This window comes from Pristiophorus japonicus, chromosome 1 (assembly GCF_044704955.1).
Source record: "Pristiophorus japonicus isolate sPriJap1 chromosome 1, sPriJap1.hap1, whole genome shotgun sequence".
Lineage (NCBI taxonomy): Eukaryota > Metazoa > Chordata > Chondrichthyes > Pristiophoridae > Pristiophorus > Pristiophorus japonicus.
Genome location: NC_091977.1, coordinates 532,048,403 through 532,065,637, shown reverse-complemented (window position 1 = coordinate 532,065,637; position 17,235 = coordinate 532,048,403). Strand labels below are relative to the sequence as shown.

General features: G+C 45.2%; 1 protein-coding gene across 1 annotated transcript in view; it reads right to left on the bottom strand.

Moving 5' to 3' along the window:
* stk3 (serine/threonine kinase 3 (STE20 homolog, yeast)) overlaps nucleotides 1–17,235 on the bottom strand; it is a 598,462-nt gene that overhangs the window by 228,433 nt on the left and 352,794 nt on the right. The window contains exon 8 of the mRNA XM_070877027.1: nucleotides 8,919–9,044. Coding sequence (XP_070733128.1) covers nucleotides 8,919–9,044 — 126 coding nt within the window. The remainder of the gene's footprint in view (nucleotides 1–8,918; nucleotides 9,045–17,235) is intronic.

Genomic DNA, 17,235 nt, shown 5'->3' with positions numbered 1-17,235 from the left:
GAACCTTCGCTGCACTCCCTCAATAGCAAGAATGTCCTTCCTCAGATTAGGAGACCAAAACTGCACACAGTGCTCAAGGTGTGGTCTCACCAAGGACCTGTACAACTGCAGTAAGACCTCCCTGCTCCTAAAGTCAAATCCCCTCGCTATGAAGGCCAGCATGCCATTTGCTTTCTTTACTGTCTGCTGTACCTGCATGCCTACCTTCAATGACTGATGTACCATGTAACACCCAGGTCTCGTTACACCTCCCCTTTTACTAATCTGTCACCAAGCCATCGTCAACATCTTCACCAAGGCGTACGAAAGCATGGGTCTTACACTAAATATCCGTAAAACAAGGGTCCTCCACCAACCTGACCCCACCACAGAGCACTGCCCCCCAGTCATCAAAATCGACGGCGCAGCCTTGGACAACGTGGACCATTTTCCATACCTCGGGAGCCTACCATCAGCAAGTGCAGACATCGATGACGCGGTCCAACACCGCCTCTAGTGCACCAGTGCAGCCTTCGGTCGCCTGAGGAAGAGTGTGTTCAAAGAACAGAATCTCAAATCTGGCACCAAGCTTATGGTCTACATGGTTGTAGTGATACCAGCCCTCCTGTATGGCTCAGAGACGTGGACCATATACAGTAGACACCTCAAAGCGCTGGAGAAATACCACCAACGATGTCTCTGCAAGATCCTGCAAATCCACTGGGAGGATAGACGCACCAACGTCAGTGTTCTCGATCAGGCCAACATGCCCAGCATCGAAGCACTGATCACACTCGACCAGCTCCATTGGGCGGGACACATCGTCCGCATGCCCGACACGAGACTCCCAAAGCAAGCGCTCTGTTCAGAATTGGGGCAAGCGAGCCCCAGGTGGGCAGAAGAAATGCTTCAAGGACCTCAAAGCCTCGTTGATAAAGTGCAACATTCCCACCGGCACCTGGGATCCCTGGCACCAGCCCGCCCTAAGTGGAGGAAGCGCATCCGGGAGGGCGCTGAGCACCTCGAGTCTCGTCGCCGACGGCATGCAGAAAACAAACGCATGCAGCGGAAGGAGCGTGCGGCAAACCAGACTCCCCACCCACCCTTTCCCTCAACCACTATCTGTCCCACCTGTGACAGAGACTGTAATTCCCGTATTGGACTGTACAGTCAACTGCGGACTCACTTTTAGGGTGGAAGCAAGTCTTCCTCGATTTCGAGGGACTGCCAATGATGATGATGATATTTGTGGGAGTTTGCTGTGTGCAATTTGGCTGCCACGTTTCCTACATTACAACAGTGACTACACTTCAAAAAGTACTTAATCAGCTGTAAAGTGCTTTGGGACTTCCAGTGGTCGTGAAAGACGCAATATAAATGCAAGTCTTTCTGTATTAAGACAAAGTTCACAAGCCATCTGGAGTAGTGCTCTGCTCCTATTCATATGTGTAAGTATGCATGCAGTAGAAAGCTCTGCATGCAGCAGTTAATTGTTTTGCTGCTAACAAAGCCCTAGTACTCCCCAGAACATGCAGTACAAGGGAAACATATGTGTCAATCCAGTTCAATTCTTCAGCTAATAAAGATTATGCAGTGTTACAAATAAAATACCAAGTGTAACAGGTTTCTCTTAGAATTGGACACCTTTAACAAATTAAACAACCATTAAAAGATTATTAGGGTTAATGAGGTGAATAAGTAAATATTTGTACAATATATATTCATCTCGTGTTCCAAATCCTGTACTGCTATGCCCCATTTCCATTCAATCTAACTTCCTTTAAGGTGCTTCACTCCTATACTCCATGATACTAAATGCCAAAGTGATAGAATCATAGAATTGTTACAGCACAGAAGGAGTCCGGAAAAATGGCTGCAAATTTAACAGCGTCTCTACTTAATCTGCAGAAATACTTGTTATAGGTCGTCTGGAAAAATACATTTTTGTGCTGAACTCATCCACGTGATGTATGGATGAGGCAGCTCACCATTTGCTGTTCCTAATTGCGTCATTGGAGAGCCTTTTCATGATGTCACAGAAGAGCGAGCGCTGCATCAAATCTTGCTTCTACCCAGTTCTAGAGTAGGATAATAGGGGTGGACTGAGAAGCACTGAGGGGATAATCTTCTGACATTGTGCTCCTGGAAAACAGTCTCACCGACTAGAAGTGCATATTGGAATTTAAATGGTGAGAAAATAATGTGCAATCCTGATGATAATGCTCTCAGCTGGGGACTTATCCGTTAAGTGTACAAGTATCTCCTTTGATAACATTTCAGATTATGAGACCATTCAGTAGAATATACTTCACCACTCGAGAGAGTTTGAGCTCTGAAAACATTACTATAGGTGCAGCGCCTAAAATCCAGAACCCTCAGGACCGAGACCATTCCGGATTGCGGGCTTTTCCGGAATTTCAATTTGTATCCAACGTCACGAATCCGGAAACACCCGAGCCCATTTTCGGATATTTCCGGATTTCAGAACGTCATAAAGAGCGGGGGGGGTGAGGTGGGTACCCGTCGAGGAGCTGCTGGGGCCTTCCTTCCGGCTCGCCGAAGATGTTGTCGGGCGCAGCCTCGCCAAGGAGGCCGTTGTCGGGCGCGGCCCCGCCAAGAGATCGTTGTCAGGCGAGGCCCCGCCAAGGTGGTCGTCGTCGGGCAGGGCCCCGCCAAAGAGGTTGCTGTCAGGCGGGACCCGTCAGGGAGGTTGTCGGGCCGGTTGGATCGCCGAGGATGTCATCGTTGGGCGGGGTCCCACCAAGGAGGTCATTGTCGGGCAAAGCCTCGCCAAGGAGGTCGTCGTCGGGCGGGGTCCCGCCAAAGAGGTTGTCAGGCGGGGTCCCACCAAGGATGCTGTCGGGTTGGCCGGATCACCGAGGGTGTCATCGGGCGGGGCCCCGCCGAGGAGGTGTTCGGGCAGGCCCCGCCAAGAAGACCCCGAGGAAAGGGCAGCGGCGGTGAGGCGAGTGGGGCGAGGTGTTCGGGGCAAAGTGAGCGGCGGCGAAGGTAGGCCCAAGGTCGTCAGGTCCGGATTCCAGAACATTTTACAGATTCCAGACGACACTGGCACCGATCGTCCCAGAGTCCGGAACTCCGGATTCTCAACGTTGCAACTGTACCTCTTCCGTCTGATAAGAGAATTCTTTGCACCACAAGCTATCTCACGTGGTAAGAGAGACAAGAGAATTTTCATTCCTAGTTTTTCTCTGCCTGGCAATTTACAAGGAGCAAAGAGAAAGGAATAAAAAAAAGACTTGCATTTATATAGCGCCTTTCATGACCACTGGACGTCTCAAAGCGCTTTACAGCTAATGAAGTACTTTTGGAATGTAGTCACTGTTGTGATGTGGGAAACGGGACAGCCAATTTGCGCACAGCAAGCTCCCACAAACAACAACGTGGTAATGACCAAATAATCTGTTTTTGTTATGTTGATTGAGGGATAAATATTGGCCCCAGGACACCGGGGATAACTCCCCTGCTCTTCTTCGAAAGAGTACCATGGGATCTTTTACATCCACCTGAGAGAGCAGAAGTGACCTCTGTTTAATGTCTCATCTGAAAGATGGTACCTCTGACAGTGCAACGCTCCCTCAGCACAGCCTAGATTTATGTGCTCAAAGACCAGCTGTCAGGAACGGCAAAGCTCAAAGACCAGCTGTCAGGAACGGCAAAACAGTCATCAGCTTATTTAGGAAGAACTGAGTGTATTCTCCGTGGTGCCGAGCACTCAGGGTTTACTTTTACTTCTTCATCAATCTTGAACCAGAGAACTCACTGATGTGCATGTGTGCAGTATGGAAGGCATGGCTATATTTTACCAACAAGGAAAAGCTCAACAAGCGAGATTCATTATGTGACATTAGTTGCTGGAAATAGTGCGAGATATTCTTGGCAAACCTCACCGAGATGGAGCAGCAAATTGCCCTGCAGGGTTTTATCCAGCAGCAAAGCTTAAAAACTGGCAAGACTTGCACATACCAGTCCAAGTTGTGATTCAAGATCCTCTGGATGGGAAAACAAGGCTTTACTGCTAGAACTACAGGCCCACTCATTCATTTCATTATTTTTTTTCCTACAAAATGTCACATTGATTTGATTTGATTTTGTCTTTCGTATACTTAAAAGACAACCTTGCAGATATAATGTTGGAACCCCAGTTATAAGACTATAAGGTACAGATTTTTTATTTCATATGGTACTTGAATGTGAATTCACTGGGAAATTAAAAAAGACACAAACTGGATGGTTGTGCAGTGAACTTCCAGAAAAAAATCTATTCACTAACAATGATTTAATGTACATCTAATGCGCTTATAAAATTGAGGATGCAATAAAAGTAACTACGGTCTGACTCAAACCACTAATACACCAGTTAAGCTGCAGGATTTACAATGGAACAGTGTGGTCTCCATCACACTCTGATGTGAGCCACTGCCGTTGCTGATTTGGCAATGCAGAGGTGTTTGGGGTCACTTAAGATGCTACTTGGATAGGTGGTCCCACCACTAGTGAAGCACACCAACCTTTTTTAAACTTCAGGATTTAAAAAAAAACCTCAGATAGCTTCCTGCACCACTTTTCAATTTCTAATGGTTGAAAATAGCTGACAATTGCATTAGCTGTTTTCAATCACTAAAAATCTCCATGGCAGTCAAAGTCTGCCAGCAAGATTTTCTTGAAGAAAGAAAGGCATGCATTTATATAGCGCTTTTCACGACCATCGGGCATCTCAAAGCGTTTTACAGCCATGAAATACTTTAAATGTAGTCACTGTGTAATGTAGGAAACACGGCAGCCAATTTGCACACAACAAGCTCCCACAAACAGCAATGTGAAAATGACCAGATAATCTGTTTTAGTGATGTTGATTGAGGGATAAATATTGGCCCAGGACACCGGGGATAACTTCACTGCTCTTCTTTGAAATAGCGCCATGGGATCAGTTACATCCACCTGAGAGGGCACCTCCGACAGTGCAGCACTCCCTCAGTACTGCACTGGAGTGTCGGCCTAGATTTTGGTGCTGAAGTCTCTGGAGCACCCACAACCTTCTGATCCAGAGGCATTGATGCTACCCACTGAGCCACTGATTGACAACATGTTTGAGTGGAGCTCTGCTTCAATCTCTCTGCCCTTCCAAGTGATGTAGGTGGACAACTCAACTGCGTCTCCCCACTTGTATCACTGGTAAAAAAAAAACGTCACTGGGACAATGATTCCCATTGTCCATTTTTGTTGTTTCCTCATTTGAATCTGTCTTGTTACATCACCTTTGATTGTTAATGGTAGCAAGTGCACTTATCCCAAAGTAAACCCGCAGATAAATTTAGAAATTATCAGTCCATCCCTTTGAGGGTCCGGTGATATAAATATTTGGAAATGTTTCCTACAAGCTGCCAGGCAACGGATCACTCCTGTGCAGCTGCTCACACTGGATTATTAGATTCACGTCATACTTCAAAAAACACATAAGGGAAAAAGAGCAACCACGTGTAGTAATGCTTAAACTAACATTTAAACTTTGATATTGGAATTAACCTTCTGTAGAGCATTCTGCTTGTAATTTTTCTTAATTAAAACAGCCTGTACAATTACCTCAGCAGCACAGCACAGCTATCAAAACATGCCATTTTGTCAGAATGCATTCCCATCTCCTTAGTTACCCATCATCTGTGCAAGGATAATTTCAGAATACTATAACTATTCATTTATTAACTGCTCTCAATTAGATATTGAGGATATCTTTTAATAGAATCCACCTTTGGACACATATGATCGAATGAAAGTTGCTTTTCATTTTCTGTATGAAAAGTAGTTTTTTTTAGAAAAACGCAAAAGAACATTTTGTTATGTTCATTCATTCGACGTAACCTTAAAAAGTGTACTTTTAAAAAGAAAACCACGTCAGAAAGAAAAGAAATCTGTCTCAGAAAACTAAATTAACTGCACTCTTTCACAAAGCCACTTTTAACCACTGTGAACTGAATCGCATCATTAGAGTCCTGTAATCACCATGAGGACCGTTCCCCAAATACCAATGCACCCACCCAATCACTGTGTACAGAGGAACCATTTTCTTTGAGTTGTAACAAGGGTTTTAAAATTCCAACAACTAGCAGTTAACAATTTCATTAAAAAAACAGCCCATGGCAGGGTAAAACACTAAAAAGGTGTGTGAAGCCAATTGCTCGAGTATTTTAATTATTTTAATCTGGTTTCCCGGCAGGAGCCAAGTGGTATTGTCCACATCTATTCTTGTTTTGACAATCATTTCATATTTCTAGACTTTTCATGATGCAGCTTTATTTTCACATGTGCAAACTTTAAATTTAGGCTGGGCATTTCATAACTCATTACAGTTATATTTAAAGCTATGTTGGCAAACTGGCGTTCACAATTCATTACAACCGTTTCAATTTGCACATTGCTGTCATTTTGGTGTCACTGCCTAATAATTCAGGGACAGTATCCAGAACATTATCATTTTTCTCTTTTTAAAAATGTATTCCTTCACGGGATGTGAGTGTCACCGGCAAGGCCGGCATTTATTGCCCAACCCGAGTTGCCCTCGAGGAGGTGGTGAGCCGCCTTCTTGAACCACTGCAGTCCATGTGGTGAAGGTGCTTCCACAGTGCTGACTTTGTTGTAGCGGTTTGGTACGACTGAGTGTCCCGCTGGGCCATTTCAGAGGGCAGTTAAGAGTCAACCACGTTGCTGTGAATCTGGAGTCACATATAGGCCAGACCGGTAAGGGTGACAGGTTTGCTTCCCTAAAGGCTATTAGCGAACCAGATGGGTTTTTATGACAGTTTCATGGTCGCCATTATAGATACAAGCCTTTTTTAAATTCCAGATTTATTTAATTAACTGAATTTAAATCCCTGAGCTGCCATGGTGGGATTTGAACTCGGGTCTCCGGATTATTAGACCAGGCCTCTGGATTACAAGTCCAGTAACATAACCACTGTGCAAATTGATGCAACATCTGACGTGTCATCCGTGGTTCAGTGGGTAGTACTCTCGCCGCTGAGTCAGAAGGTTGTGGGTTCAAGTCAGACTCCAGAGACTTCAGCACCAAAATCTAGGCTGTCACTCCAGGGCAGTACTGAGGGAGTTCTGCACTATCGGAGGTACCGTCTTTCCAATGAGCAGGGTAGATAAAGGCGAACCAGTGGATGTAGTATATTTGGAATTCCAAAAGGCATTTGATAAGGTGCCACATAAAAGGTTATTACACAAGATAAGGGTTCATGGGATTGGAGGTAATGTATTAGCATGGATAGATGATTGGTTAACGGACAGAAAACAGAGTAGGGATAAACGGGTCTTTTTCAGGTTAGCAGGGTGCCGCAAGGATCAGTACTGGGGTCTTATCTATTTACAATCTATATTAATTACCTAGATGAAGGGACCGAGTGTAATGTATCCAAGTTTGCTGATGATACAAAGCTAGATGGGACAGTAAGCTGTGAGGCGAACTCAAAGAGTCTTCAAAGGGATATAAATAGACTAAATGAGTGGGCAGTAAGGTGGCAGATGGAGTATAATGCAGGGAAATGTGAGGTTATTCACTTTGGTAGGAAGAATAGAAAAACACAATATTTTTTTAAATGGTGAGAAATTTTTAAATGTTGCTGTTCAGAGATTTGGGTGTCCTTGTGCAAGAAACACAGAAAACTAGCATGCAGGTACAGCAAGCAATAAGGAAGGCAAATGGCATATTGTCCTTTATTGCAAGGGGGTTGGAGTATAAGAGTAAGGAAGTCTTGCTAGATTGTATAGGGCCTTGGCAACTGGAGTTGTGTGCACAGTTTGGTCTCTTTATCTAAGGAAGGACATATTTGCCTTGGAAGCGATGCAACAAGGGTTCACTCGATAAGATTTCTGAGATGTGAGGGCTGTCCTATGATGAGAGATTGTGTAGAATGAGCTTCTACTCTCTGGTGTTTAGAAGAATGAGAGGTGATCTCATTCAAACATACAAGATTCTGAAAGGGATTGACAGGGTAGATGCTGAGAGGTTGTTTCCCCTGGCTGGAGAGTCTAGAACTAGGGAACATAGTCTCAGGATAAGGGGTCGGCCGTTTAAATCTGAGAGGAGGAAGAATTTCTTCACTCAGAAGGTTGTGAATCTTTGGAATTCTCTGCCCCAGAGGGCTGTGGATGCTGAGACTCTGAATTTATTCAAGGCTGAGATCGATAGATTTTCTCCTCTAGGAGAATCAAGGGATACAGAGATTGGGTGGGAAAGTGGAATTGAAGTCGATAATCAACCATGATCTTATTGAATGGCAGAGTAGACTCGAGGGGTCGTAAAGCTTACTCCTGTTCCTTTTTCTTATGTTTTTCCGTTCTTATGAGATGTTAAACCGAGACCCCGTCTGCTCTCCCTCAGGTGGACGTAAAAGATCCCATGGCATTATTTTGAAGAAGAGCAGGAGAGTTATCCCTGGTGTCCTGGTCAAGATTTATCCCTCAACCAACATCACTAAAAACAGATTATCTGGTCATTATCACATTGCTGTTTCTGGGACCTTGCTGTGCGAAAATTGGATACCACATTTCCTACATTACAACAAAAAAAAAGTACTAAAGGGCTTTGGGATATCCAGTGGTCGTGAATGGTGCTATAGAAAAGCAAATCTTTCATTCTTTCTTTTTATGAAGCTGACTAAAGAGTGATCATAGAATGGAATACAAAGAGTCTCGGGATAAAGCTGTTTCCCCTCTTGGCTCCAACTGATTTGGGCCCAAGGAAACCAGAGAGGCAGCAGGGTGGGGAAAAAAACAATGTTAACTAAAAAAGAACATAATTCTTCCGATCTTCTTCAAAGGACTCTTTTTGAGAATAGGCTCAATCAAGTCATACTTGCACAAAGGTAATAAAACTACATAAACATGATACGGTTGGAATTAGTCATCATCACACTTACTGAATTCTCATCTTCTTCCTCAAGTTCTCTTTGCTGCTCCTGATGTCTTTTTGCTTTGATTTCCATCGCTTCTATGATTAAATCTCTCAGAATTGACACAGATTTGGCATTTTTAATGAATGTGTGCTGTAGCAAGAAAAGGATATGTAGTAAACTGATTAACAAGCAGAGTTAACTCAACACTTACAATAAGACGCATATATCGACATATAACTTGCTATGCCATAATGTATCACAGTATTTATTAATTTCTTAGATGATAGCATCAAAAGACACATATCCAAATTTGCCAATGATAAAAAGATACAATGCAGGCAGTGTAAATGAAAGCATAAAATTACAAAGGGATATTGATAGATTAAGTGAATGAGCAAAACTGTGACAAATGGATTTCAATGTAGGCAAATGTGAGGTCATCCACTTTGGACCTAGAAAGGATATAACAGGGTACTTTATAAATGGTGAAAAGCTAAAACAGTGATGGTCCAAAAAGACTTGGGGGTCCAGGTACATAGATCACTAAAATGTCATGAACAGGTACAGAAAATAATCAAAAAGGCTAATGCAATGCTAGCCTTTATATCTAGAGGGCTAGAATACAAGTGGGTAGAGGTTATGCTGCAGCTATACAAAGCCCTGGTTAGACCACACCTGGAGCACTGTGAGCAGTTCTGGGCACCACACCGTAGGAAGGATATATTGGCCTTGAAGGGAGTGCAACGTAGATGTACCAAAATGGACTCCAAGAGTTAAATTACGAGGAGAGATTACAGAGAGAGAGAGAGAGAGAGAGAGAGAGAGCTTGTGGGGGGGGGGGGCAAGGGGAAGAGAGAGCTTGGAGGGGAAGAGAGAGAGAGACTGGGGGGGGGGGAAAGAGAGAAGGGGGGGAAAAGAGACGGGAGCGAGCTTGGGAAGAGAGGGAGAGGGAGAGGGAGAGAGAGAGAGAGAGAGCGAGAGAGAGAGAGAAAGCGATTGGAGGGAGAGAGCAAGAGAGAGAGAGAGTGTGCCTGGGGGGGGGGGACGGGAAAGAGAGAGAGAGAGAGAGAGAGAGAGAGAGAGAGAGAGAGAGAGAGAGAGAGAGAGAAAGAGACAGCGAGAGCGAGCTTGGGGGAGAGAGAGTGCCTGAAAGGAGTGGGGGGGGGCAGGGGTATAGAGAGAGAGAGAGAGCTTGGGGGGAAGAGAGCATGCCTGCGGCGGAGGGAGGGGGGGGGGAAGGGAAGAGAGAGAGAGAGAGAAAAAATAGCTTGGGGGGGGAAAGAGTGCCTGGGGGAGCGGGGGGGGAAAGAGAGAGAGAGAGAGAGAGAGAGAGAGAGTGGGAGAGTGAGAGAGAGAAAGAGAGCGCTTGGGGGGGGAAGAGAGAAATAGAGAGAGCTTGGGGGGAGAGTGTGTGCCGGGGGGAGGGGGGATGGGGGGGAGAGGGAGAGAGAGAGAGAGAGCGAGAGCACTGAGGGGGTGGGGGGTGGGGAAAGAGAGAGAGAGAGAGAGAGAGAGAGAGAGAGTGGGAGAGTGAGAGAGAGAAAGAGAGCGCTTGGGGGGGGAAGAGAGAAATAGAGAGAGCTTGGGGGGAGAGTGTGTGCCGGGGGGAGGGGGGATGGGGGGGAGAGGGAGAGAGAGAGAGAGCGGAGAGCACTGAGGGGGGTGGGGGGTGGGGAAAGAGAGAGAGAGAGAGAGAGAGAGAGAGAGAGAGAGAGAGAGAGAGAGAGAGAGAAGAGAGAGCGCTTGGGGGGAAGAGAGAAATAGAGAGAGCTTGGGGGAAGAGTGTGTGCCAGGGGAGAGGGGAGAGAGAGAGAGAGAGAGAGAGAGAGAAAGAGAGAGAGAGAGAAAGAGAGAGAGCGCTTGGGGGAGAGAGTGTGCCTGGGGAGGAGGGAGAGAGAGAGAGAGAGAGAGAGAGAGAGAGAGAAGAGAGAGAGAGAGAGAGAGAGAGAGAGAGAGAGAGTGGGAGAGAGGGAGAGCTTGCTGGGGGGGGGGGGAAAGAGAGAAATAGAGAGAGCTTGGGGGGAGAGTGTGTGCAGAGACAGAGAGAGAGAGAGATCGAAGAGAGAGAGAGAGAGGAGAGAGAGAGAGAGAGGAAGAGAGAGAGAGAGAGAGAGAGAGAGAGGAGAGAGAGAGAGAGAGAGAGAGAGAGAGAGCGAGCGCGGGGAGAAGAGAGAGAGAGAGAGAGAGAGAGAGAGAGAGAGAGAGAGAGAGAGAATGCCTGGGGGAGGTGGTGGAGGGGAAGGGAGAGAGAGACAGAAAGAGCTTGGGGGAGAGAGAGAGAGAGCTGGGGGGGGGGGGAAGTGAGAGAGAGAGCGCGAGTGCTTGGGGGGAAGAGAGTGTGCCTGGGCGCAGGGGGGGCGGGGGGGAGGGAAGAGTGAGAGAGAGCGCGACGCTTGGGGAGAGAGAGAGAGCGCGAGCGCTTGGGGGGGGGAGGGGAAAAGAGAGTGAGAGAGCCGGGTCGGGGGGGAGGGGGAGAGAGAGAAAGAGAGAGAGAGAGAGCCTGGTGGGGGGGGGGGGGAGGGGAGAGAGAGAGAGAGAGAGAGAGATAGAGAGTTTGGGGGGAGAGAGAGCGAGAGCTTGGGGGTGGGGAGGGAGAGAGAGCGCAAGGGAGCGCCTGGGAGGGGTGGGTGAGGGAGAGCTTGGGAGGAGAGAAAAAAGAGCGATCTTGGGGGAGGGGGGGCGGGAGAGATACAGGTGGGGGTGGGGGATCAGAGGGGAGAGAGGGAACTCAGAGAAGACGGATCACGTTCTTCCAACCCCGTGGCGTGTGCAAGCTCGGTGTGTGTGTGTTACAGGGAACATCATTGGGGTGGATGAAATCCAGAAGTCACGACATTGTCACTATTCACTTCATACCCAATAAATCACACACAATTCCCCAGCTATGGGGGTGGTGGTGGGGGACGTATGGTCTTGCACTGAGGTAAGGGACTTCGGCTGTGGGAGGCAGCACAAATGCTGGGGTGAGGGTCTTCAGCTGGCGGAGGGATGCATTTATGCTGGGGTAATGGACCGGCCGGAACTTGGTGGCTTTTGGGGAAGATCGATCCTCTGTGGCTTCTGAAGTCAAAATGGATCGAATTACAAAAGGGAAATTCATTCAGAACTTGGGCTGGGCGGTTCCAGTTACATATTGCAGAGGAACTTCAGGGTGTTGCTTATCCTCCAAGGGGACCAATCAGCAATAGGTCATGTGAAAATGGAGAGCCAATCAGAGAAACAGCTGCCTTTCAGTTAGTAGAAATAGACACAGCCATAAATGAGGATATGTGAAATTACAATGAGATAGGGCTGACACAAAATGTATAACACAAAATGACAATAGGAAGTCATGTGGTGCAGGTATTTCACACAAATCTGATCTTTAACATATTATAGATAGCTATGCAGAGTTTATATGAGGATATTAAATTTTTTGTTGATTTGTCTGCATTGTTTGGGACATTTGTGTAAACGGATTAGTAACTGAAGTCATTATCAAAAAAGCTGCCATTCATTTTACTAGGAAATTCTGTTCTTAGTGTGCATATTAATGGTAAAAAGATTTACTTTACCAATTAGCCAACAGCTTGCCATTAATGTAAAAAAAACTTCTCGGGGTGCTTCACAGAGGTGCAAGAGCAAAAAACATGAATGGTGAGCCAAAGGAGGAGATACTTGGAAGATAAAGACTTGCATTTATATAGTGCCTTTCCCGACCTTGTAATGTGCCAAAGCACTATACAGCCAATTAAGTACTTTTGAAGTGTAGACACTGTTGTAATGTAGGAAACATGGCAACCAGTTTGTGCACAGCAAGCTCCCACAAACAGCAATGTGATGACGACCAGATAATCTGTTTAAGTAGTGTCGATTGAGGGATTAATATTGGTCAGGACACCAGGAATAACTCCCCTACTCTTCTTCGATGTAATGCCGTAGGATCTTTTGCATCCACCTGAGAGCAGACGGGGCCTCGGTTTAACGTCTCATCCGAAAGACGGATGCAGCACTCCCTCCACACGGCACTGGAGTGTCAGCCGAGATTTTTGTGCTCAAGTCTCTGGAGTGGGACTTGAACCCACAACCTTCTGACTCAGAGGCGAGGGTGCTATCCACTGAGCCACAGCTGACACTGAAAAGCTTGGTTGAAGAGGTGGGTTTTAAGAAGGCTCAAAGGGGGACAGGAAGGTGGAGAGCTGGAGAGATTAAGGAAGGGAATTCCATGTTTTTGTTTTACTGCTTACTCCAAATATTTAGTTATAATGGTTTGTCTTTAACTGTGTGTCTTTAAGTTTTATGCATGGTAGCAAGGCCTAAAAGACTTAATCACGCATATATTTTTCCTCAATGGCAATAGCTCCCGAACAGACAATCATCAACACTTCATAGGGGTCGAAAACTTCAGTGGTCCAAGGTCAGAGACTACAGGCTACATTTCTCCAATTAGTTACAGCCCTGACATCAAGTAATATTATCTCACCATTTGTATCCATTTCTTGTCGACTGTTTATTTTCATGATTTGCCCTGTTGGTGTCCCCGGTGTTTCCTCTCCTTTCTGTACTATGTATTTCTCCTTTTCGCTGTGTTGTTATTTCTTTCTGTTACTCAACCAGTATACATTCTCAGTTCTCTCCACTAACTTTTTCAGTGGTTTTCACTTTTGCTTTGCTTAAATTATATTCCCTCTTTCACTGAACCACATTATATTGAGGCATAATGGGCCCATTTTAGTACTAAAAGGGAAAGTGCCATTTTGTTCTGCTTTGTACCTTCATTTTAAACACTGGTTCTGAATCCATAGCCAAGTTGCTCAGTCTTTATAAAAGACCCTTCACATGATTCAGAGGTCACGTTCCTACACTCAAATATCCTACTTTCATCAGATTCGCTCATATTGTCTCTCGGCTGCACCTTAGTACGGAGGCCCCCTCTATTGTACATATGCTGAATGCATGAGCATGCGCAAAGCCATTGTCTTTTTACAGCTCAGTGACGTCACCGTCAGAGCTTGTTGTCAGTTCTTTGATCGGCAGCAAGGCAGAGGAGGAAACAAAATGGAGGTTGAGTTGTAACAGGGCCAAACTTATGCAGTTCCCATTAGAAACATAGAAACATAGAAACATAGAAACCCTTCTAGCCTGCACCGCCATTCAATGAGTTCATGGCTGAACATACAACTTCAGTACCCCCTTCCTGCTTTCTCGCCATACCCCTTGATCCCCCGAGTAGTAAGAACTTCATCTAACTCCCTTTTGAATATATTTAGTGAATTGGCCTCAACTACTTTCTGTGGTAGAGAATTCCACAGGTTCACCACTCTCTGGGTGAAGAAGTTTCTCCTAAATGGCTTACCCCTCATTATCAGGGGCCTGGAATCCTGTCAGTCATTTAATATCAGACAGGCAATTTGACAACACAGAGGCGGTCGTGAAATTGAAGGAAGTGACAAAGAGACACGAGGATGCTGAACCTCTGCCTGCGGAAGACGTCTCCAGCGGCAGCATGAAGATGAGGTTGCAGAGGGGACCAAGATCGAGATCTTTTATAGACTCTGAAGATGACTGTGCAGGGATGCAAAGAGAACTAATTGTCAGAGATGTACTGGCTGTGTATGGATGACTGCGAGGACAGTCCTGTGGAGCTAGACAGCGGAAAAGGTGTGTGGTCGACTATAACAAATGCTGCTGAGGCGTAGAGGGGGACAACATAAAATGATAGTACACTGCACTCACAATCACAAGGATGGAATCCATGACTTTGGTGAACGCAGTCTCAATTACAACCATATGTGGTTGTAAAACTTTGGTGCCAATGTTTTGTTGAGAGCTGCTACAGTTGGGCCGATCTGAGCACTCTGCCCCAGTCAACAGGTGTGGTATTCATTTCAGGGTTGCTGGGCCTGGGTGCCTGAGCTCCCACTGTCTCTAGAGAGAGAAATATGTCTCCAGAGACAATTGCATTGGTATTAGCTATCAGCAAAGCGCTGTCAAAACCTTTCCGACAATCCACCGGCATTGCCTGTTTCTGTGATATATATCCTATGTCATCCTATGTAATTCTAAGTGGTCAGGACCAATGGCATCACTAAACACACAGATTCTGAGAGTTTGACCTGTTTCTGCTTGTACAGACATTTGAGCCAGGATTTCTATTAAATATGGAAATTCCCATTTATCTGAGGGCACTGCAATAAAAACCCATCTCAAATGTGATGGCTTAGATGCACAGACCGTAAAACAATAGGCATCTAAGCTAGACTCTAACTATCAGTTTGGCTCAGTTGGTACATTCATCGCCTCAAAGTCTGAAGGTAGGTTCAAGCTCCACTACAAAACTTGAGCACAAACTCCAGGCTGATGCCTCAGTGCAATACAAAACAATTCTGCATTATCAGAGATGAAATATTATTTCATGACTATTCAGTGTACATGAAACACTTCGGGACATTTTTGGGAAACTTGATAACATGCTATGTAAATGCTTTAAGTCAAATGATTGCAGAATAAAGTTTTACAGCCACCAACCACCATCACTATTTCTCAACCAGATAGCTAGTCATCACATTGCGATGGAGCATAAGAACAGGAGTCGACCATCTGGCCCCTCGAGCCTGTTCCACAATTCAATGAAATCATTGTTGATCTGCGACCTAACTCCATATACTTGCCTTTGCCCCATTTGGTTAACAAAAATCTATATCAATCTCAGATTTTAAATTAACAATTGATCTAGCATCAATTGCTGTTTGTGGAAGAGAGTTCCAAACTGCTACCACCCTTTGCATATAGAAGTATTTCCGAACTTCACTCCTGAAAGATGTGGCTCTAATCTTTAGGCTATGTCCACTAGTCCTAGACTATCGTACCATCAATTCCCCTTAATATTTTGAAAATTTCAATCAAATCACCCCCGAACCATCTAAATTCCAGGGACTACAACCCTAGTTTGTGTAGTCTCTCCTCATAATAACCCGTGCAGTCCAGGTATAATTCTGGGAAACCTACGCTGCACTCCCACCAAAGCCAATATATTCCTCCTGAGGTGTGGTGCCCACAACTGAACACAGTACTCCAGGTATGGTATAACTAGGGTTTTGTATAGGAAGGCCATGGTGGCTGGAATTCGGAATTAATTACTTCTCTTGCTATGCTACATATCCAATCTCCTGTGAGTTGATCAACGAGCAGCAGTGATGATAGTGGAGAATTCAGTGCCACAGACAATCCTTTTCTCTCAACTAAGGGAAACAGGACAGTGACGACTGACTCCTATATTTAAAAAAGAGACTTGCATTTATATAGCACCTTTCGTGACCTCAGGACATCCCAAAGCACTTTACAGCCAATGAAGTACTTTTGAAGTATGTAGGAAACACAACAGCCAATTTGCACACAGCAAGCTCCCACAAACAGCAATGTGATAATGACTAGATAATCCTTTTTGGTGATGTAAATTGAGGGATATATATTGGTCAAGACACCGGGGATTAACTCCCCTAACTCTTCTTCGAAATAGTGCTGTGGTATCTTTTACGTCCACCTGAGAGAGCATACGGGGTCTCGGTTTAACATCTCATCTGAAAGACCACACCTCCAACAGTGCAGCACTCCCTCAGTGCTGCACTGGAGTGTCAGCCTAGATTTATGTGTTGAGGTCTCTGGAGTGGGACTTGAACCCAGAATCTTCTGACTCAGAGGCGAGAGTGCTACCCACTGAGCCATCGCTGAGTACTCAATCATCTTTCGACCATGGATGCAAATTGCACTACAATAAAATAGAGGGAGTAAATATACTCAAATTAGGATTTAGAAGAGGGAATCTTTAACCTCCAGCCACTCTACAAACACCATCAAGAAAAGTCAAACATATTTTTTCCCTCTACTGATACAGACTTGACTCAAGTCAAAGAGAAAGATAATTAAACACATGGGTATGGCAGCTATGGAGTTCTTGTCCCTCACTAATGAACTCACACAATGCTCCAAGCTCATGATGTAGTCAGTGAAACATTTTCAACAATAAAACGCCTGGAAGTAATTCAAAACAATCTCTTTTTAATCAGGGCACAACTGAGACATTCAAAGGCTTGTAATAATTATGTTTAATTAAATGAGCCCAAAACTGAGTTTTCCACCAGATTCCACATCCTTGAATGTTCTGTTATGCACACATTATTATTTTGCCCAACACTCAAATGTCACAAGTAATACCGCTGTCAAATGTTTCTTCTGGGAATATATAAACTGCAAAACATAACCATATATGAAACAGCTGGCAAGCAGTCAAGAATCCTGACTTGTTCCTTTGCCACTAAACTATATTTTCACTCATCTTGATACTATTCTTCCCCCTCAACGC